This window comes from Camarhynchus parvulus, chromosome 1A (genome assembly GCF_901933205.1).
Source record: "Camarhynchus parvulus chromosome 1A, STF_HiC, whole genome shotgun sequence".
Taxonomy (NCBI): Eukaryota; Metazoa; Chordata; class Aves; order Passeriformes; family Thraupidae; genus Camarhynchus; species Camarhynchus parvulus.
Genome location: NC_044586.1, coordinates 21,280,548 through 21,303,843, shown reverse-complemented (window position 1 = coordinate 21,303,843; position 23,296 = coordinate 21,280,548). Strand labels below are relative to the sequence as shown.

Here is a 23,296-nt window from a genome sequence, read left to right as displayed (position 1 = left end):
CTTATTAATTCCAATAGACGAGAGTGTAGTTCTCTACATGGTTGACTATTAGCCAGAGCCCTGGCTTGGAAGTAGGCAAGTTCTCGCCCTTTTACCTCTATAAGTCAGTATTTTAAAGCTGCTGCTTTGTACTGGAAATAGACAGCAAAAAACCAATAAATTAGTACAGCACATGTACTGGATCCACTTGCTTCAGGATTTTTGTAATTCAGAGGCTGATAATTACTGTTAAGTGCCAGACCATGGCCTTAGCCCCAGAGGGCAGTGAATGTGATTGGCAAATTTAGTTAGCCCTAAGAGGAGGTTGATAAACCTGTTATTCAAGGAATTACTTTGAAAATCTGGGTAAACTGAGATACTTTGAGAAGTTTCCTGCCTACAGATAGCTCCCTCTGCATCAGAGTTATTCCAAGTATTCGGCTCACCCTCAGGGTCCTTGTTCTTTTTGATTCTGAGAAATAAATGAACCTTTGAGCAGGAGCACTGGCTGTGCTGAGCAGTCCTTATCTCTGTCTCGGTGCAGATCGATCAGATGAACGCCGACCTGAACGCTGAGCGCAGCAACGCGCAGAAGAACGAGAACGCTCGCCAGCAGATGGAGCGCCAGAACAAGGAGCTCAAGCTCAAACTGCAGGAGATGGAGAGTGCTGTCAAGTCCAAGTACAAGGCTACCATCACAGCCTTGGAAGCAAAGATAGCACAGCTGGAAGAGCAGTTGGACATGGAGACCAAGTATGTACTAGAAGAAACTCTGTCTGCTTTACCAGCTTCCATCCCTTCTGGGATTTTAAGCTCTTCTTAATTTTGATTTGTCTGAGTGAGAGCTTCACCCTAGATATACAGGGTAGCACAGAAGTAAGATCCTGGCACACCTTCCTTGTTTTTCACAGTAAACACTTACAGCTTCTTCTGAATTCAACCACTCCTAAAACTGTAGCTGTGGTACACTTGTTGCCCCTCTGTAGCTCTTGTCCATGTGACATCAGCCTTTTGGTCATTTCTGGGGAACATTGTTTCCCATCCCCTTTTCTTCCTAAGTTAAGGAGGACTTTTGCTATCTTCCTCACTTCTAACTTGCCCAGGTCAGGTGATGTTGTTGGGGACAGTGGGAGATAAGCTGTTGTCTGAGTCCCCCTGTGTTTGTGTTCAGGGAGCGCCAGGCTGCCAGCAAACAGGTGCGCCGTGCCGAGAAGAAGCTGAAAGACATCCTGCTACAGGTGGATGATGAAAGGCGTAATGCTGAGCAATTCAAAGATCAGGTGGGTACCTGATGTGTCTGTGAGACACATGACAGACACTTGCAGTGTCTGTGAGTCTTCTGGGGGGCAGGCTTTTCCTTCTACAACCAAGGCATTCATCATCCTATGGATTTCTCCTTTTCTCTGTCACTGTAATAATTACAAGATGAGACAGATGAAAATGTGATTCTTTTAAAGAAAAACTAGGACCCCTCAAGACCTATGAAATTCCCTTCAGAAATGAAAGAGGGGGCTTTGGAAACTCTGCTTTTTACTGCTCTAAGTACTGTGCTGCAACTCTGGGGAATCACTGAGTTGTTATCACTTTTTGCCCCGTACACGCTCAGGCGGACAAGGCCAACATGCGCTTGAAGCAGCTGAAGCGCCAGCTGGAGGAAGCAGAAGAGGAGGCCCAGCGAGCCAATGCATCCCGTAGGAAGCTGCAGCGGGAGCTGGAGGATGCCACCGAAACAGCGGATGCCATGAACAGAGAAGTCAGCTCCCTGAAGAGCAAACTCAGGTAAGGAGGAGCGTTTTGTGCCATGCCTTGGCAGCCGGTGCAGCATGGGCTTTGTGCAGCTGCCCACACCAAACAGCAGGGCCGGTGCTTCCCCACCTCATCCCAGAGCCTGCCCTGCCTGTGAGTTCGTGGAACGTTGCTGATGTGCTGTGTGTCCTTCCCTAGGCGTGGGGACCTGCCGTTCGTCATGACGCGCCGGCTGGTCAGGAAGGGAACAGGAGAGTCCGTGTCCGACGAGGAAGTGGATGGCAAGGCAGATGCTGGTGATGCCAAAGCTACTGAATAATTCCTCCCATTTGACCCAGGTTACATGTGAGGGAGTGACCCACCTACCCTCCCCTCTTCCATTGGACTTCCAGCAATCCCTCTCCTCCTAAATTGGCTGGGGATCTGCAGAGCAAGCCCAGGTCTGTGTGTCTGGAGCCATCGGGCATCTGTGTTCCTAGTTTTCTCCTCTTTCCAGTTTCCTAATCCTCTTTGTATTTAATGCCAAAGAGCCAGGGCTCCGAAATTTGACCAGCAGTTTGGCCACTGCAAAGGCCTATAGAACTGTCTGTGCCAAGTCTGCTGGTAAATCCTTACAGTTTGGAGGGAGTGGGGCTAGGGAAAGATTATTTTTGCTGTAAATCTCCTTTTGTCTTCAATTCTAGCTGCAGGGAAGCTTCATTCTGTGTTCTTTCCCCTCCCTCTTTGTTTGCTTTCGGCAATCATGTTCAGTGACCTCAGACTTCTGCCTCTTTTAATCTGCCCACCCATGTGGTTTGGGAGCAGTTTCAGGAAAAACGGTGTGCTTTGGCCATGGCAATTTGCCCTTTCTTCTTTCCCTGTGTTTCCAGGGAGGGCTGAAGATGGAAACTCCTCTTGGGATAGCTTACCTGGGGGGACTTGCCAAAGTTGTCTCTATTTTTTTTTTCTTGCGTCTTTTTCTTTTTTTCCCATTTTTTTCTTTTTTCCTCCCTTCTTCTTTTTCCTGTCTGGACAGATCTCTGAAGTGCAATGATGTCCTGTTTGTGTCTCTGCCTCTGAGCGGTTTCATCTAAGGTAGTGCGGACCAGTAGTTAATGACAGGCTGGGGGAGCAGAGCAATGTCCTTGTGCTTGTCCGAGAATCTCTGGGGGACCAAATATATTTAATGGTAATAGACAGAATCTAGAGGAATTTAATAGGGTAGGGGGCAGAGGGTGGGGATAAGGGGAGGGAAATTCCTCTTATTGACATTTCCAAACCTCTTGCACCTGCTCTGTAACCAGGGGTTGGGATTAGTTATTGTGCACCATTGACTAAGAGTATATTAAAAACCCTTTAATCTGCACAGATATATGTAAGGCCTTTGTATTTCTTGTAATAAGTAATTAAGAAAAAAATAAAGGTCTTTATCACTGCCTTTCTCTTGGGACCATGGTTATATATAGATAGTCTTTACTTTTCTACACCATACACTGGTTGCTGGATTTACCTGTATTCTTAACCATATTGTATATGCTGCATTTAGACCTACTTATGAGCAAAGTAAGATTTAAATATGAAGCACCATACTGTATGCCTGAAGAACCCTAATGGAGGAGCTTCCTGACCTGATTGCTGTCACAGAAGAATTTAAATTTTTTTATATAATAAAAGTGCCTTAGCATGTGCCTCAGCTGTGTGTCACCACTACACTCAGTAATGATTTACTGGTGCTCCACTGATACCAATAAAGATTATCCATGTGCTGCAGTTGTGTGTTTGTGTGTTGCCCTTCCCTCCTTTCCTGGGTGCAGTGAAGACCCTGTGTAGCCACAGAAACTCTGCTTTTTGTTACATTTTTGCCAGAAATTGAGTAAGAAACTTGTGCCCATATTCTGGTCTTCCTGGCCCCTTGAAGTGCCACAAGCACGTTCTGGTCCTCCAGCCAGGGCAGGAGAAGCTGGAGTGCAGCACCAGCAGCTCCTGACTCCGAGCTTGTCCCTCCCATCCTGTGCTGGCAGCGATTCAGAGCTTGCTGAGAAAGTCTGGGCTGGGAGCTGTGGTCAGGACTGGGCCGGGCCCTGGGTGGCAGCGGTGGGGAAGGAGCTCTGGCACTCAGCGCGAGGGGCCTGCGCTGCCAGCAGGGGCTGCTGCCAGGGCCAGTCTGGCAAACAAGGAGCAGGGAGGGTGCAGCTTACAGGAAACTCCTTCCCTGGGGAGCACACATGGCTGCTGCCCACGGCGTTTCAGCCTAACCAGATGTTGGGAGGGGAAAAGGCTTCTCATTAAGAAACTTCAGCGTAAGTAAAAGTTAAAAAAGCCAAGGGGCAGTGCAAGAGGAGCAGGCACAGTTAACCATGTGCTGCTGCACAAGTGGGTGCAGTCCCTTTATAAAGGGACAGTTGAGAATGAGCTGTTTTTGAAGCTGTGTTATGTTGGCTGCAGTTTTTTAAAATCTGGATAGGGATTAAGGTGTGAGGGGCTGGATGTGGGCTCATGATATGTGGAATACAGGCACTGCTGTGCTGATATCCTGCATATAGGACTGCTGTTAAAAACAGGACTGCACTTATTGTCATCTGGGAGGTTACTGATTCAGCTGCTTTAATCTTTTTCCAAAGTGCTTTCCAGAAACTTGCAGGGTATCTCTGAGACCACTGTGCCCTTTAAATTGCATAGAAATTGCTTTCCCATCATAGGATCAACTTGAAATGGCACCACTGGTCAGGCACTGCAGTGATGCAGAGCAGAACCTGTGTGCTGGTGTTGTGAAGACCCTTTTTAGCTCAGGCTGCTTTTTGTGTCCTTAGCCTTGCAGTGTGTGAGCCAGAGCACTGCTTGGCTGCCACTCTGTCCTGTGCAAGATGGAAAGAGGCTTGTGTCTTTTTTTTTAACTGGCACAGTGTTTTTCTTCAGCTTTCCATTTTTTTGTGCATCCCCATGGAAGGGACAAAATTAAGTCTCCTATTCACCATTTTCTGCTTTGCAGAGTGCAACCTTGAGCCAGGAGATTCTCATGGCTTCAGGTTAGTTGCTCCTCTGTGGCTCTCCAGAGCTGGTAAATGCTTCACAGTAGTTTTTCATGGGATTTTGGGGATGGTCTGAGTAGGTGAATGGTTACAATGGTAATAAGCATGGAAAAGAGATTGAGCTGGGACCTTTTCTATAGGACCTACAAAAAATAGTTTCTGGAAGTTGTTGCTGGAGCTCTATTTGTTGACTGCACCATCCTGCCCCAGGGCTGATCCCAGCAGGCGGTGGAAGGGATCTAAATTAGAGGGAAAGGCATAGTGAGATTTTGAGGAGATGTAAGAGATGAAGTTGGTGACAAACATTCCTTTTCCTACACTGGGCCACTTTTCTGGGACAAAGGATTGACAACCAGATAATTACGTAATAAACCAGCTTTAAAAAATGTTAAATTGTTGCAGGTTACAGTGTGGCCCTCACAGGCCATTGCAGCAGCAGAACCGAGGGGCAGAGCCAGCAGCCCAGTCCCAGCCGCTGGGAGATGGAGGTGAATCACCAGACCTGCAGCAGCATCCTGTGCAAAGAGCTTGCTTTCCTGGGGAGCAGCTGAGTGCTCTGCTTGTTCCTGCTGCAGCTTCCCCCAGGGCAGAGCAGGGACAGTGGCCATTAGAGCCAGTTCCAGCTGGGCTCCTGGGCACAGCAGCACTGACCTGCCAGGTTTAGGGTTTAGCTCTCTTCCATTTCTTCCACAAATTGATTCAAGTACCACTTAAAGTAAATGGAGAATGAGGATGCAGATTCAATGGCTGTGGAGTGGGAGTCCTCAGTGACAGGCACTGGAGTGGGGGAGCTAAGGTGGAAATTGCAGCTTTCCCAGCCTAGGGTGTGAGGGAGGTCTCAGAGCAGTGGTTTTGAGTGGTCTGAAAATAAAATGCAGGCTGCTGCAGCCCAACTAGAGCTCAGGCAGCTCAGCCTGTTCTGGAGATGCTGGAGACAATATTCCCAGTTTCAGGACAGAGAGCTAGTACTAGTGGATAACTGGTGTCTGTTTGGATTTAATTTTGTCTTTTCCCTGATGCCCTAGCAGTGGAAGCAAAAGCAGAAGGAAAAGGATAGCAAAAAAACTGAACCAAAACCCTTTTTTGTCCTAAATTTGTGACTTGCATCCTTGCTAGTACTTCAAGCCTGAGTGGCTGAGCAGAACAAAGAGCTGGGCAGCCAAGCAGCAAGAGAAAAAGTGAAATGTGAAATGTCTTAAAGCAATGCTGGTCTGGTACATGAGAAGAGAGAGGTGCAGGGAGCCAGCTCCCTGTGTTGGGGCAGCCTCCCTCTCTAAGACTTTGAATTTGGGTAAAACATACAGAGAAGGACACTGAAAAGCCAATTAGGTAAAACTACAGCCTCTTTGGACTGGGCTTGGTTGTGCAGGAGGAGCATTGAGGGCAGGCCACCTTCTCTGCTCACCTGCAGCAGCTGAGGCTGTGGGACACGTGCCTGCAGGACAGTCTGCCTTGGAGGTTTCACTATTGCTCAGCTCTCCAGCCCTAAGGAAGAGCAAGGCAGAAGTGGAGGACTGATGATGATGGAGTGGTTGGCCTCACAATGCCATGTTACTCATAATGTGGTTGCTGGCTGCTAATTAAGCTGGAATTATACTGTGAATGGCTTAATTCAGTACAGCCCTAATTGACTTCTGATGGAGCTTGTGCAGAATGTCATGGAAGTGGGTGTTGTGGCAGGGTGTATCACTTGGGACAAATAGATCACTTCCTTAGGCTCCTTTTTAGGAGAAGAGCCATGGCTCAAATCCCTGACCTCATTTAAGACTGAGTTTGAAGGAGGGCTCTGTGGCAAGAAAAAGTCTCACTAGACATGAAGTTCTGGTGGCAGAGAATGGTGGTGCCAGTGGAGAGATTTGCCGACAAGTGCAGGGATGCTGTGCTGTACAAGAGATGTGGGGCAGCCTCCACGAGCTTTGTGGGTGAAGTAATGATTTGGTAGAGGAAAGAAAGGGAGAAAGGAAAAAAATACAACAAACTCTTGGAACTGTCATCAAAGGAACTTCCTGCTTTTCATTCCCACTGTATCCAGGGAAACATCTCCCTGTGCTGCCTTATAAAGAAACAGCATCACACAGGAGCTGAGCCCACCTTTCACTTTTCCTCCCCCAAACTCCTGGCACTGAGGCACTCCTGGTGCAGCAGCAAGGGAAGCATTCTTTCTCCTAGCCCAGGCTCTTCCCTTCTGGAATGCTTCATTCAATCCTGAGCTGTCTCTGGGATTTGAGAGGACCCTGGCAAAACTACCCAGCCCTGCAAGCTGCTGGCTGGATGCAGCCCGCCCAGGCTGCCCCACAGCCAGCAGGCATGTGTTGAAAGCTTGTTTCGTTTCCTTCTCAGCACTTCCCCATGGGAGCTGGGAGGGCATGGGGGCTGCATGCACCCTGTCAGTGCTGCCAAGTCCATCCTGGGTCAGAGCTGCCTCTTTCAGACACCATTTCTGCCTCCCAGAGCTGGTGCAGCTGCAAGGAGCTCAGCTCTGGAGGAGAGACTGGCTCCAGCCTCAGGTGAGGCTCTCTGCCTGGGTATTAGTGTTGTCGCTAGGAACTGCAGCAGGCTTTGAAGCTGAGGTTATGGGCACAGCCAAAACAAGTTTTAATGAGGTAACACAGCCCAATTTGCGCTGTGCAGGCTTTTGATCCTGTGGGCTGTGCTTGTGCAGCTCACAGCTCACCAGCTCATCATTTTCAGAAGCACGAGGCACCCAGCTGCCCTGATGTGTCCTTGTGGGCAAGGCATGGATAAAGCTCTTGATCAGCTTTTGCTTGAAGCTCAGCTCACCATTTCCCTCACCTGCAAAGTTTCTGGGAGGTGACTTCAAGGACACAGCTCATGGTCCAGCATGGATCTGCAGTCGAACTGCAGCGGGTCCCCACACAGGAAAGGTGCCAGGTTTGGGCTGTCTGTGTTGGTTCAGACCCCTGCTGTGAGGCTGGAGGGGATTTAGCTGCATCCCAACACCTCTCCTTTGCTAAGGGAAGAGCTCACCTCTGTGCTGCAGCCAAGGAATTTGGTTCAGAGGAGGGATGGCCAGCACAGCTGGCAGCCCTGCTGCACCAGAGGATAACACAGAGCATCTCTGCAGTATGAGGAAATTACACCGGGAGTAAAGCCCTGCCTACCCCAGAGGTCCTTTGCTGGCACTGCTTCCCTGGGCAGGCGAGAAAACCAGAACTGCTTGAACAGAAAAGGTGCTGGGGCCCAGCACCTGCATTTGTGGGGCTGACTGGTGCAGGGCAGGTGGCCCCACTGCCACCATGGAATGTCAGGACAAGGATGGGACCTGCATGTACAGCATGCCTGCAGGACTGGTCCTCTCACTGGTATAGCACAGCCCTGAACACAGCACAGCTCCAGAAGGACACTGAGGAAGAGCCAAGCCTGGCAACACATCCCCATGAAGGGACCTGACAGGTTTGCTTTGGGCAGAGGACGAAAGGGGATTAGGGAGAAAATCACAGAGGGGAACCAGATAGCAGCTTCTCTGTGGCTCCTCTCCCATAACCTGGGAGCAGAGAGATATGTGATGGACAGAGGAAGCAGGCCCCCATTCCATGGACATGGGGCATGGCAGGGGCAGAGCTGTGTCCAGGATTATCACGCAGGATCATTTCAAAACAGCTTTTTCTGAAGCAAGATTTCAAGGTCCCAATCCCCTGAATGGACAGAGGAGTTGTTCCCTGCTCTGCTGCCCAGGATGTGGCAGATCAGTTCCCCAAAATCTTCCCTCTGCACTCCCCTGGCACCTCTAAGAGCTGTGCTAGAGGATGCCTGCTCTCCGTGGGGCTGCAGTACCTATGGCTTGCCCAGCAGGAGAGGCTGCCTCACGACCCCGCAATGAACTATTAAAAGCAACAAGATGATTAAAATAAACTGTCATGGGACATTCACTCCAAACAGAAAGCACGAGCTGGATCCCGTCATTTCCCAGGAAAGTTAATCTGTGTTTGCAGGATGCCATGAAGCTGGGAGGAGCTCAGGCAGTGCTGGTGGGAGGCTCCCCCGACTAATTTCTCTACTGGCAAGGTGTGTGGGGGCAGCAGCACTGCTGTGGGCAGCTGGCTCCGTTTTCCCCTGTCAAACAAAGCCTTTTCCTGGCCACCGGGGTGGAATAAGCAAACACCTCCCAGCAGGCGCCGTGGCGGGAAGAGCGGGCTCTGGATGGGCTGGAATTGCCCAGGCTCTGCTCCTGCCCTGGCTGGGCTGCACAAGGGTGAGAGCTGCTTGGGTGGGAGCCCGTGGGGCACCTCTTGGTCACCGTCCCACTTGCTGGGACATCCCACCGAGGCAGAGAGCACTGCTGTGAATTGTAGTGGGCCAGCTGGACTTCGATCCAGCCAGAGGAGCCCACAGCTCCCTTCTGCACTTAGTTTCCTCCAGCACAGATCAGAGATTCCCTGAGAATGCTCCAGCTGATCCCAGCAACACTCCCACCTACCCTGCCTGTATGCACGCAGGGAACCCCACTAATATTGCTAAAAAAGAGGCCACTAGGCTCCCATTTAGGCTGGGGAGGATTGCCACTGCCCAGGTACCTTTGCTGGGCAGGATCACAGACACCTGGTCCCAGGTGCCCCAGCCCTGTGTCCTGCTTACACTGCTGGACCTGGGCACACATCTGATGCGTGCAGGACTGACCTCTCCTGTTTGAGCTGCTGGGTGAGAGCAAACCAAGCAGCAGAGATGGGTTGCAGAGGCAGCAAAATTTTGCTCTGACATAATTTGTTCCCTTTACCTGCTTCGCTTTTGGATTTTGCCTTTTCTTTTTCTGGTGCAACTGGCCCAGCCCTTCTTGCTAACCTGGGCAGTTACTGTGCCAGGACAGGGATTGCTCCCATGTGATTTTGATGCTACTGCTTTCTGGTTTTCTTGAGCAATGAATAGATAAAATATTTACTCTCTCCTCTCCTCTCCTCTCCTCTCCTCTCCTCTCCTCTCCTCTCCTCTCCTCCCAGCAAATCCTTTGATGCCAAGAGTCAGTCATAGCACAACATTTCACAGAAAATAAGTGCTCATGGCAATTCCTGCTCTGCAATTTAAACTTCTGTCTTCTTTAAAAATAAAAAAAAAAAAAGAAGTAAAATGTGGGGACCTAAGGATCTGGTAGATCTGGTAGGACCCCACTGCTAAATGACTGCCTTAGAGATGACGTGGAAAGTGTGGATGGGGAATACCAGCTGTGACTGATGGACTGGGATGCGTTTAAAAATTAAGTACCTCAGAGAACTAATGAAGAATGGTTTCAGCTGAAGAAATTTCTCATGGGTTGAAAGCTGGAGGAAAGAGATGAATTATCAACGATCCAGCTGGTGAAGGGGGCTGCCTCATTTCTTCCCGAAGCACAGCGAGCCCGATGTGTACTTACCTGTGTTGATTGGGAGCCCCGCTGAGCCTGATTATAATTCGCTCTCCGGGGCGAGCGTGCTGCGCTGGCGGCAGGGAGGAAGTGCAAAAGGAATTTGTCTGTGCCAGGATGAAATGTGATTACTGGCTGCACGCTGCAGCAGGGGCTGGGGATCCCACACCTCTCAGGTATCCTAGGAGTGCTAAAGCACTAGAGGGAAGTTAATTTTTTTGGCCTGTTTCTGACTGGTTTGGTGCCACAACACCCAAGCTGGCACTCGGTCACAGCACAGAGCTGATAGTGTGAGGTGATCTCTTTGAAACAAAGCAACAGCTGGGTAATGGCTTTATATGAAAGGGAGAGCTTTGCTATAACCTAATTCTAAAGCAGCTGCCCCACAGCCATGGAGGAGCTGGAAACTGCTTTAACAGCGGTTTTAGAGCTCGAGCAGTTTATGGTTGGGATTACCTGGCGTGATGTCTGTGCCAGCAGATTTCTGGGCTCAGTGACAGGGGACAGCCATGGGCAGCCTGAGCAGGGATTTTGGGGATGCTGCAGAGGGATTTGGGGTACACTGCAGAGACCTCAATGGCTGTGGGGAAGAAAAGGGCTGAGCAGAGGCAGGGCAGTGAGCCCTTGGCTTGTAGGCTCACCCTCCTGGTAGTTCTGGGAGCCTTCAATGAGGTTTTGGCAGAGGAGGGGTGAGTTCGCTCCTGCTCACAATCTGAATCTCTGGCTCTCATTTCTCTTCCTCCCTTCCCCTACTAATGTCTCCCAAGGGAAAGTTCCTGCTGCAGTAACGGGGAGGAAAAGACAAATCACAAAAGCAGAGGGCTGGGGGATGCCGGGTGGGCGGGGAAGCAACTCCAAGGGGCCGGCCTGCTGGAGCAGACTCAGGAATGCTGGAGAGGGAGTGGCAGCGGGGACACTGGAAAATGGATATTCAAGGGAGAAAAAGATTTTTACAATCAATGTTAGCAGGTCCAGAAGATAAAACTGCAGTGACTTCCCTAGAACGACATGGTTATAGCCTCGTTCCACAATTACATTTATTTGGTGCCCTACCTGTGCATTCTCACTGCTGAAGAATGCACTCAGACTGCTTCCAGCTTTTCCCTGTGTTGTAAATTGCTGGAATTTATAGCACTTACTTGGGAAACTGTGGTGATTTCCCCATTCCATATTTAACCCTTGTCACCCAAACCACCTAAACTCCATCTGAATGAGAGTTGTGTGAAGAAAAGTGGTATTAATAAAGTCAGAGGCAAGTCTCTGGAGGGAGTGGCCAGCATGAGATGGTAATCCTGAGTCACACAGACGATTTCTGGGTCAGCCAGACCCTACAGCACAGGGCTGGTATCCCCAGCCAGCTCCAGTGTCACTCAGGCAGGGATTTCCACCACGGTATTATCATCAGCTTCACAGGGCTGTGGATATCCCTTTCTGAATTTTGCATGGGCTGGTAACGTTTCATTTTGATTTGAATCTCTAGCCCTGATCAAATGGCTGTTCAGCAGACAGGAATAGGAGAAGGGGCTGGAAAACATGACTAAATATGGCTGTGTTTCTGGTTGCTACAGACTGCAGGATTAGCGGCCCCTTCTTGCCAGCAGCCACAGCTGAAGTTCCCAAGATTTGAGGGGAGCTATAGCCCAGTCCTCTCCCTGCCTTTTAAAATGATTTCTTTATTTGTTTATTTATTTTAAATTTTTTTGTTTTCCACAGAGAAATCTGCAAGCTATTGTGTGGGCTAGCAAACTTGGCACCCTCCAGCTGCCTATAAAATTGCATTAGGCGTTTATATTTCCTGTAGTGGATTATGTGTTGTCTGGATTTCAGTTGATTCCAGGCGAGAGGCTTAGCTTTTTTTTTTTGGGGGGGGGGGGCGCTACAAATTGCATTTGAAATAATTTAATCTTCTTGGAGATAGCAGAGCACTGGCAATCAGCAGATGGATGTGTTTCGAGACAGATGCAGGCAGCTTCCCTGCCTGTGACTCGCAGAGCTGCTCCAGCCCCGTGTGCAAGGCACAGGCACCAGAGTCCTCGCCCTGTGCACGAGCACATCAATAACCTCATTGATTGCAACGATATTTCTCATGCTTAAAGTTAAGCAAGTGCTTGAATGTCACACTGACTCACAAGTGAGGGATTTTTCGCGCTCTCACAGAGTCAGTTCTCTGACCCAGCTGGCTCCGTGTACCCGCACACATCGGGAGCTTATCTGAAATCTCGGTATTCATGCAGATGTAGCATACATGGGGGATTTTCTTTTCAAACTGGAGGTTGACTTACTTTGAAAATATCCTCTTGGCTTGTATACAGAGTATTTATTGCGCTTTACCACTGTTTTTAAATTTGGATCTCAAGCCAAAGAGGCAGTAACTATTTTTAGAGTGGATAAATCACACTGGAAAAAAAAAAGGAAAATTATAATTTCAAATCTTGTTTGAAATCTGAGATGTATCATCAGCAAATAGCATTGTGAAAGGGTAAAATCAGATTGCAAGTGCTTATTGGTACAATGTTAACATAAATTCACAGAGCACTTTTCTGCACGAAGGAAAATCGATCATCTTTTACTGCAAATGTACAATCTCAGGGCACGATTGTTGAGTCTCAAGTCCCTGTGATGCGAATGCTGCACTGCTGGACAGCCAGCAGGTGGAGTCATCTATAATGGATGTGCTGCGGTCTGGAAAGTTGAGTAAGTACGGGACGGGACACGTGGAAATTTCAGTTGGAAGTTGAGACCAAGGAAAATATAAGCAATGGAACTGGAAAACTGTGAGCGTGGCAGATACAAACAGCTAAAACTTTAGCAGCAACAGAGGAGGGACCTGCAAAATGTTTGGAACAGTGAAAAGCTGGAGCAATCCTGGAAACACTGCTGTGGCTTGGATCCCGAGGCGTAATTCATGCTGTTGTAATTTGCACAGATGGCGGATGTCTCAAGGGAAGGCTTGAACAGCTGGGAAACATCAGGGTGTGGGCCAGCTTCAACCACACACCCTTTCTTGATCCCTGAATCAGTCACAGAAGTGAAAGGTGATCCAAGATTGCAGCAGAAAATATCTGCAAGCTATTCTCTGTGCTGGGAGATGGCTCCTCTTGCACAGTGAGTCCTGTTAAGGACCAGCTTAATTTGGCATTTCGTGTGTAAGAATGCACTTTCAGAAGCTTTTCAACCAGTTAGGGAGGAAGAATCAGCCTCAACTCCAGAGATCAGCCATGTAGTAAATTGAGTTGTAGCTAAAGGGCCCTAATAAACAGGGTGCTTCACTGAAAACGAACAGGAGTTACGTGACAACCCCTGCCCCCCGCCCCCTGTTCTGTTCCATGATGTGCCCAGCCACCACAGAGAATGTTTTGCTTTGTCCTTTGCTCTATCTGCCTGTTACACCAGGAATGAACCCTGCCTCCAGCAGGGCATTTGGCCTTCTCAAGCTGTGCGGCCTCCAGCCTATTTGGAAATGCGCAGTTGCAAATAATGATTGGTATTCTCTCTTTGTCTGTGTGCCCGTGTAAGCTGAGTATGTCAGGCTGCTATAGACTCCTGTCTGAGAGAGGAGAGGGTGGCACAGCGCTGAGGTGCTTCAGAGACACAGCCGGAGATGTGCAGCCAGGCCACTGGAGGACTGCACCCACAGCAGCCACTGCTGGCCCCTTGATGTGGACTCCAGCCTTCAGCCACCTCTGGTTCACTCATGACAGGCAGCCGAGGGGAATAAGCACCAGGTATTTCCCAAGTACTGGATCTCTGGCATCCAGTGGGTAGGGGAAAGCCAATGAGGTTTTTTTATTTCTGGTCCATGTCCCCATGAAGGGAGGTACCCTGTGGTACCTTTGTGGCTCACACTGTTTATCTTGGTCATTGTCTTGGTCTTATTTATCCAGTCAGCCCTACCATCTCAACGGGAAAACATGAGACCCCTCTTCATCTCCCAGATGTGCTCTTCACACATCTTTCTGCTATTACATGTTTTTAGGATATAGAGGGATGCCATTTCATGTTGGAAGTGCTGAAGGACCTACTTTATTCCCCATGCCCCCAGGCACAAGCAGTGCAGGCAGATGGCATTCTTATGCTAATTGCATCCATGCAGGTAACTGCATCTGTGCTGCAGGTGCCATTTGGGACACCTGAAATGCCACACCTGCTGTACAGCCTGATGCCCCACAGAACCACAGACCAAGCAAACAGCAACCACAAATGTGCTGCAGGGATGTTTGCAGAAAACAGGAAAATGAGTCAGGAAGGTTTTGCTCTGAGGTCTCTGGTGGATTCCCAGCTGCTGACACTGCTGCCTTGCTGGGGTGCCAAGGTGCTTGCAGGCGTTTCCTGAAGCCAGGTGTCCTCATTGCCAGAGGTGGCACTGGGAAAAGAGCAGGTGCATTGTGGTTGCTGGCCCAGTGACTGCCAGCTGCCAGCACCTTGCGTCACAGTGACATATTGATGTTGGCTTCGGGCACTGGCATCATCCTGGCACACAATCTGGGCCAGGTGACAAGGTCTTTGGATTTTATTGATTTACATTATGTATTTTCAGCTGCGTGCTAATTGGTTACAGGAAAAGGCAGCTTCTGCTGGTACAAATTTGTAGCAAATTGCTGGCCTGCGATAAGGAAGAAGAAACATTTACCCACAGTAGTTACTACTGAAAGCTCCATCGCGGCTTCCGGTGAAACCAGGACCAAAGTCCAGGCTGAAACTTTACCTTGGCGGCACTTCATCACCTGTGGGAGCACTGCTGTGAGGAGGAAGAGCATTTGGCTCCAGAGGTTTGTCTGACTGCACAGAAACAGCAGGAATGAACATGGCTGGGGATGGTGTTAGACCCCACCAGACCCACTTAGCAGAGAGACAAAATCCTCCATGAAGGAGAGGAACAAAGCTGCTGGAGGCTGAAAGGGCAAGAGGGAGCTGGTCAGCAGGGTGAGATATGGGGTGTAGATGATGGAAGCAGCAAGAAACAGTTTTCAGTTGTGGTGGTGGAAAGAAGACATTTGCTTTGAAGTGTCTCGGCATGATTTCTACGCCTTAGAGCCAAAGGCTAATAACTGAGTTTGCACCTCTCTTCATGTCTGTGCCTTAGAACCTTCATGAGTCACTGCCTCTGTTCCATTCAAGCACCTTCTGGGACCCAGCCCTTTGTACTTCCACAGATGTTTCACAGCCGGCATCCTGATGCCACCTGATTTCCAGCCCAGCGGGAGTACCAGCACATATTTCTCCAAGGAATCTCTTCAGAAGGTATCCTTCTGGGGGAGGAAACCACCACATTTTTATTCTAAAATTGTATGAATCTGTTCAGGAAAGATATACTCTTCATGCCAGCTTCTGGGAGCTCTCTGCATGGATAACATATCCTAGGATTGCCTCTCTTTGATCTGTCAGACAAAGCGCTGGTGAGAGCTCTGCAAACTTGCCCATGAAATCACAGCACATAGGAGCCTTTGGGAAGAGTGCTGTGCAGCAGTGGAAGGGTTAACAGAGTCAGCTGTCTATTTAGTATGTCTCAGAAGTCACATACAAATAACTAAAAGGCAGCTGGGTTGTGTGAAAGGAAATCAACGGATTAAGATTGTGTCTCAGCTCAAAAGCTTTTTTGTGACTTCAGGAATGCCTCATATCCCATCTGTTAAATGGAGATAATACCTATCCCACAAACATACCATGAAGATAAAGTAATTAATCTTATTTTAAGAGGAAATTGAAAGATCTGGATAAATGGTAATATGCAGTAACACGGCGGTAGTGTCAGAAAGCTCACAATGGCACGGAGCATGGTGGTGGCAGCTGCAGGTCACTGCAGGTCACTGAGGACCCCCCTCAGCTCCTTCCACCTGCACCTTAAGTCAGGGTGCTCCCCTGGCAGGCTGCATACCATAGCCAGCTGAAAATGCCTCACCAAGGGATGTGCCTATGGCACTGCCAGCTCTGCCAGGAGCTGCTCCGCAGCACAGACCATGTGCACACAGGATGCAAGGGAGAACTGGCAGCAGCTTTGACACCTGCATGGCAGGAGATGGTGGAAATGGGGTTAGGAGAAGGACAAGAGAAAAATGGAAGCTGAGCACCATAAGGCAACTCCTTTCTTTGATATCCCCAAGGGAAGTGTCAGACAGACTCTCACTTACCACAGTGAGAGGAATGCTCCCAAGATTTCTCTCCAAACTGTTTATTCCTAACTTGTCTGAAGGTTGAAGCTTTTTGCAGCTCCTCACAGGCAATACTTTAACCTGGACCATTCATGTAGAATCCCTTGTCAAAAGTAGGGGGGGAAAGAGAAATACAGAAAAGCTGTTTTTCTCTGTATGAACAGCATCCCAGTCATGAGAATTTCAGCTTCTTTCCAAGCCAAGAATGGACTGAACATGTTCCTTCAGTGTTGTTTGACAGTCTAGCTCATTTTATCAAACCCAGTCAAGATGAATGAGACATGTCTTTACCCTTGGTGGGTGAGCAGACAAAAGCTGCATCTAATTGTCTTCTGGGTGCCTGCCACTCCGTGGGGATTTACAATCATTTTGAAAAAAAGAGATTTCCCCGTCACTGGAGGAGACAAGCTGGCACCTCAGCAGAAAACATACCACTTAAAATAGCTTTCAATGTGGCCTTGAAAACTATTTTTGGGTGAGGAAAAATGTGGTGTAAAGGAAGACTGGAGTCATGTATGGTTACTGTCACTCAAAACTAAAGGCTCTATAATATCCTGAAGATCAACAGATGTAGCACGTACAGGGGATATGGAACACTAAGATAATCTAACTGGTCCCCAGGCTTTCTTACAAATGGTGATATTCGAGAATTCAAGAAAGGCTTCCTCACACTGACCAACTCCATTTTTAGTTTCTTCCTTTTTCTCCAAATTGTTGGCAGGCAGGAGTGTCATTCCCATCCCATAATCAAGCCAACCACAGATTTGTATTATGATCTGTGGATTACCTCTCCATCAAGATGCCATGGCTTCCAGACTACGTTCAGGACAACACAGGCTGCCTATGCCTTCCTCATTCTAGAGCAGATATCATCCTTAGTGCTACAAGATAGCAGCTGAATAATAAAATCAACTTTATGTTTTGGTTGAGGATCCCAAATTTGTTCCTCAAGATCAAAAACATGGAGACACACAAAAGGGCTGATGAACGGGCTTTGGGTTCTTGCAGACTGGTGTCTCCATCTGGTTGGAAGTCATATGCAGCAGAAAAAATGAGGAGATATATTTATATGTATGTAAGTGCGGGAGAAACCCACGGAGGCCATTAGGGACAGGAAACCAGCGCAGCCCTTTCTCAAGAAATCAGACGTGCTCTGGGGCTGCGAGGTGAGCCCTGGAGTGAGGTGCAGGGAGGAGGCCTGGAAAAGGCCGGAACGAACACAATGCACTGAGGGATGCGAGGTTGCTCTGAGCAGGATACGGGGCTACGGAGCTGGGCACCACATCCCGTGCCGCTGGATCCTCCTAAAGCGGGGGTCAGGCCAGTACCCGTCACCCCAGATTTGCCTCAGCTCACTAGGGAAGCTCTGCGGAAACCTCACGCCGAAAGGCAACTCTGCGCCGGCGAGGCCGGGATCAAGCCTGCCCGTGACGGGGGACCCGGCTCTACCCGAAGCCTGGGTGCCCCGCACTGCTCCGGCCAACGTGACCGCCGCAGCCCCGCTGGGGGTCTCGCACCTGCCGCGGGCCCCCGGAGGGCGGTGGCGGCCGGACCCGGGGCGGGCTGGCGCAGCCCCGCAGCCGAACGCGGCGCAGCGGCTCCGGGCGGGCCGGGCCGGGCCGGGCCGGGCCGAGCGGCCATTTCCCGCCGCCCCGTGCGGCTCCGCGGCGCCCGGAGCCCCGCGCCGGCCCCGCCCCGCCCCGCGCTCCGCCCGCGCTCCGCCCCTCCCCGCCCCGCCCGGCGCCGCCGTCGCCGCCGAAGGTTTCCGAGCGGGGGTCGCGCTGCTCCGGCGGCGTTTCCGGAGATTGCCGAGGGGCTCCGGCCCCTCCCCAGCCGCCGCCGAGCCCGTGACCGAGGCGCTCCGGTGGGTCGGTGCCCGGCGCGCCCGCTGCTGCTCCGGTCGCGGCGCGGGGCTCGCCGCCCTCCTCCTTCTTCTCCTGCTGCTCCCGCTCCTCCGGCAGCGCCGGGCGCCGCGGTGACAGAGCGGGGCTATCGGGGCGGGGGGCGGCCGGGGCTCCGGCGGCGCGGATGGCGGAGGGCGGCCAGCCCCGCAGCAGCAGCAGCAGCAGCCACAGCCGCAGCTCCTGGCCGGCGGCGGCGCGGGGTCCGCCCGCGGCGTGAAGCGGGAGCCGGAGCTGGAGCAGCCCATGCCCGGCGGGGACGGCGCGGAGGGCGGCCACAGCAAGCGGCTGCGGACGGAGGCGGAGGCCGACGGCGGCGGCATGCAGGTAGCGGGCAGGGCCGGGCCGTCCCCGGTTCTCCCTCCCGGGGCTCGGCCGGGCCGGGCCGGGCCGCGTTTGATTTCGGTTTGCGGGATTCGGCGCGTTGCGCTCGGGCGTGCGGCCCTTTCCCCGCGGGCAGCCAGGCGAGCGCGGCTCCCCGGGCCGAGCCCGGCGGCTCCCGGGGCGCAGCCCAACACGTGGGGCGGCGGCGCGGGGCCCTGGGGAGCCGCCGCCGGGTCCGCGCCCCGGGCACCGCCGGGCACCGCCGGGCAGCCCCGGGGGAGGCCGCGGGGTCGGGGTCGGGTGCGGGGCACCGGGAGCGCTCCGGGCCCGGCGGGGTTTACGCGCGGCGCTTGGGGCTTGTACAGCACCGGGAGAAATCCCAGGTGCTGCTTGGGAAGGGGGAAGCGGAGCAGTGGGGCGTCTTCTAGGGTGGTTCAGAGTCCCACGTTTCTGTGGTCTCCTGCCAGCGTGGTTTGATCGTCCCCAAAACATCGCTTGTTTCAGGTGCGTTGGCCTTTGTGTTTGTGGGGTGATGCTGCCAAGGTGTTTCTGCCTCCCTTTGTCTGCGTGTTGTGGAGGGTTGTTTTACTATAGCAGTTGCTCTGGCCTTTTCTGCTTCTGTCCCTCGTGATGAGAATATCAGAGCTCTTTGGAAGCAGCGTGATTTATTCATCTGAGCTTGTTTCTCTTCTCACCTTTTCTGGGGTTGGTAAGCGCTCCTGGCTTTCCAAAGTGAGCATCCTCTTCTTTCCATGGTGCTTCTCATCAAGATGCCAAATACTGGCCAACACTATTCCTTTTTTATTTCCCAGACTGTCCTCAGTTTTCATGCTCAAGAATTATTTCTTTTTTAAACAGCTTGCGTCAGGAAGGTTTTGTTTGTGGTTCTGTCTGATGTTCAGCCTTTCATGGTGGTCTCTCCACCCCACAGCATCAGGCTTTCCCTAGTGTGATGGTGTGGCCTGAGCGCTTGCTGGAGCTTTGTACCCAAGTGCTGCTGCTGCTTGTGCTCTCCCAAGGGCCAGTGTGAATCGTGCAGTGCTCCTTTATCCCTTGAAGTAGCGTGTTCTCCCACACGTAGGTGTCAGGTATGACTCAGGCAATGTGTACAATTGCAAGGAGAAAGATGCTCAGCACCGCAGTGTTTGTACGGTGTATCTTGCTAGGAGTTATGAATGAGTGCACAAGCATGGTGACATGAAATTCTTCCAGCTCCTCACAGTTCAACTGAGGCAGAGATCTTGTGTACTTACAGAAGGTGCAGCAGTTTACCCTGCATGTAGTGGTTTAACTGGCTGTTTTTGTTATAAACCTGCGTAAATCAACTCAAAATTGGCCAAGAAGGGACTTGGGCTGGTTTAGCAAAAGTCTGGTTTTTTGGTTATTTTTTTGTTTTTAATTGCAAATTAGTACATTTTCTCTACAGATAAAAGACTCCCTCCTATATTTACATTGAAAAGGGTCTCGTCTGTTCCATGAATGGTAAGATTGCAGTGTTTAGCCATGGGGCTACAACAGTGTGTGTAATGCTGGTGGTCACAATAGTAGGGATTGATTGTGGAATTAATTAGCAGAAAGCTGGGGTTTGTTTCTGTACCAAATAGTGGGAAACAGTGGAGAAATTAGGTGAGGTGCAACTAGTAGAGCCCAATTTTTAAGTGTATCTGTAGTCAGTGTAGCTGTTCTTCAGATTAGGGCACCCATATTGTATTTATTTGGCATTCTTAATTTTAATATTTCCATATGTATATATATAGAAAATTTTTTTGATCCTTTTATTGTAAAAGATGAAAATGAACATATATATGTGTGTATGTATATATGTGCAAATAAACACCATCGTTTGGAACTAGATGATCTTTAAGGTCCTTTCTAACCAAACTATTCTATAATTCTATGTCAAGAAGTTTCCCTTGACTTTTTTAAGTTTTAAAAAGTGTAGTATATTTGTAGAATCTTCTCATGTTTGCAAGCAAAAAGTACCAAATTAGAAGCCGAACTTACCAATAACATCAGAGGTAGGAAAAATATGTTCTTTGATGTTTGGGAAATTCGGTATCTTTTTTCCTTAAAAGACAAAACACAAGATTGCCCTTCATAAGGATTTCTGTTCAGATAGTGCCTTATTTGAAGTACCTTATTTTAGAGTAACAGCTTCTTTTTAGTAAATCCTCTATGTTTAACTGTATGTAATGCTTACTAGAGGAATAAAGAGCTTATTCTTTGATTTTTTTTTCTCCCTCTCCTGTGTACTAGAGGCTTTCTGAAAGCTGGAAATCAGACCAGCAACCGTTGTACCTTGTTTTTCCTGGAGATCCTGTCAATTTTCTGCTTCCTGTTCCAGAGCCATGGGTTGCTGCTGTGTAAACTTGGTGACCTCGTGTCTCTGGGCTGATAGCAAGGAATCAGAGAATGCTATGCCCCTCACCATTTCTTCTTTGAATGACCTGTACATGCCAATGGCTCAGGATATAAACACAGTGTGTAATGCTGAAATAAATCATTTAGCTGTACAAATTACTAATGTAGCTGTAAAACTAATAGATTTTTGGGAGGTCTATTAGCATGAAATATCAAAACTAGGCTATAGGAAGATAAGACAGTAGCTAGTTATTAATACCTTGGGGCTGGGGGTGCCTGAAAGCTTTGAATAGCCCTTAGATTTACTGGGCTTCTTGTTTTCTGCTGTCTCAGGCCAGCATACTCAGACAGCTTATGCAGTTAGGGTTTCATTATCTAATCCATCTTTGATCAGGGTGGATAAATGGTGTTTGGCCAGTGCTGATCTTGTTAGGAGGGTGGTGTAAAGCTGCTTGAGTTGGGATTGGGACAAATCGGATCATGGCTGCTCTCTGCTTCTGGGACATATTTCAGCTAATCGTGGCTTGAGAGGAAAAGGTCTACCAGGAACTGCTGGGTTTTAGCTCTCTTTGTTCCATAAATGGCAAAAGTCAAATGCTACCGGACAGGAATGTCACCTGGAAGTATTTGGACAGGTTTGTAAGCTTTGGAAGTAAAGGGCCCCGAAGGTCCTGCTGATTTAACTGTATAAATACTAGCAAGGAACTACCTCATGCTCTGTTTGCTGACTTGGATGATTGAATCATTTGGATCAGCCTGCTGATCTGGGTAAAAATAATGCCTAACACAGGGGAGAAGACAAAAAAAGAAAGTTATATTAGCCTAAGTCACTTGTGAAACTGCACTGAAATGCAGTTGTTGATGCAGCTGTATTTGCTTCTTGTCAGAAATACTGACTGCTGCACAGATGGAAGAGAAAGTACCCTTGCAACAATCTCTCTCCTCCTCTGCTCCTTGTGTGATGAAAGATGAGAAGTGTTGTGGCTAGCTGGGAAGTGTCCCTTTCTCTTTCAAACTGCAGACAAGGGTGTTATTCCAGGGTGCTGTTTTTGTCTTCCCCTTCTAGGTGCTAGAGGTGTACCAGACAGTTTACTGCTGAAGAAGTTACTAAAATATCATCCCCTTGTTTTGCGTGGGGTTGAATGAGTTAATCAGCTCCTCTTTTAGTCCCCAAGCTGAATTTTGATGTAACTTTTTTATGGGGTCTAGGCTGGTTAGTAAATTAAAATCATACTTTGTGGTGATACATAGGTGGAATTAGATGCAAGGTGTGAACAGAGGTGATCCTTGTTCCTCTTTCATGAATGACTTGTGTGCTCAGTATCCCTGAGTATTTGGAGAATTACTTTTCCTGCAGCCATGAGCATGGCCAGCTGGTCAGGGCAGACAGTTAATGCAGCTGTGGTCTGTGCCTTGCCCAGTCCACATAAACCTTTAGTGGCAGCAATGAGTGGTGACTTTGTGCTGTCATTCAGCCATGTCAGCACAGGGTTCATAAAGATGACTAGTGGTGTTGAGATCAGTCCCCTGTGACTAAAAGATGATGTAACAGACGATAAGTCTGCTCCACAAGAAAGTCTGCGGTTTCTCATCCTACCGTGAGCCAGAAGATGGTCTGTGACACCCTCTACCAGCCTGACTTCTTTCCAGCACAGTGACTGGAAACCTTGAACTGCACAGTGCCACAGAAATGGGAGAGTGGGGACATGGCTGGTGCTTCATGACAGCCAGTGTCCTTGTTCAAGCTGTGGCCTGTTTGTGGTACTCCAGAGGACGGCAAGAAATCAGTCTGCTGATAATTTCTAGATAGGTTTGGGTTTACAAGTAAGAAGGCTGACTGGGATTGTAATCAAGATGGAGGCAGTGAATAACAGCTTTTGTGCTGTGAGGGACCCTTTGGAAGTCTGTATTTTTAAATCTTACAGAAGAGAACATCTAGTTCCAGTAAATTGTGGAAAAGCTGTGTAATCAGGTTAGCTTTTTCCTCCCTCTTATTTTTCATGGCATGGCTGTCTTTGTAAAGAGATGCAGAGCAGTGCAGGGGATACAAGATACTATAGTGCAAGAAATGAAGTTCCAATCTTTTGACCCCTGCCTTGGATCCAGGATGAGGTTTGCTGGGATGCTGTTTCACCAGAGAGTTGCTGATGTGATGAGATGTAATGAATCACCTCTAAGTTTGTTGTTGTTTCTCTGTTTGCTTTTGCCCTTTGTTGTTTTAAATATTTGAATGTTATGAGTTAGGCTTTACACAGTCTGGGAACACTTAGAAAATCTCCAGTTCAAAGAAAATCTTTGGCAAACAGACTGAAAATTAGGATTTTAGAGTTGTTAAGAGTGCTTTAATGTTGGCTCTTTTGTTGCCATATTCAGGAAAGTGGAAAGTCCAAGTGGAGTATTCTGCTTGCTTTAGTACTCCTCCCAGCTCTCTCAGTATTTCTCTATAGATTCCAGAGGTTTGTGTTCAGAGGT

At 49.4% G+C, this 23,296-nt stretch overlaps 2 protein-coding genes across 2 annotated transcripts in view; both read left to right on the top strand.

Annotated features, from left to right (window-relative positions):
• Positions 1-3,474, top strand: part of MYH9 (myosin heavy chain 9) — a 70,666-nt gene extending 67,192 nt beyond the window's left edge. The window contains exons 38-41 of the mRNA XM_030961008.1: positions 524-732; positions 1,151-1,259; positions 1,586-1,758; positions 1,924-3,474. Coding sequence (XP_030816868.1) covers positions 524-732; positions 1,151-1,259; positions 1,586-1,758; positions 1,924-2,044 — 612 coding nt within the window. The 3' untranslated portion in view covers positions 2,045-3,474. The remainder of the gene's footprint in view (positions 1-523; positions 733-1,150; positions 1,260-1,585; positions 1,759-1,923) is intronic.
• A 14,616-nt stretch (positions 3,475-18,090) lies between these two features.
• Positions 18,091-23,296, top strand: part of RBFOX2 (RNA binding fox-1 homolog 2) — a 170,386-nt gene continuing 165,180 nt past the window's right edge. The window contains 2 exon segments of the mRNA XM_030959453.1: positions 18,091-18,290; positions 18,293-18,466. Coding sequence (XP_030815313.1) covers positions 18,267-18,290; positions 18,293-18,466 — 198 coding nt within the window. The 5' untranslated portion in view covers positions 18,091-18,266.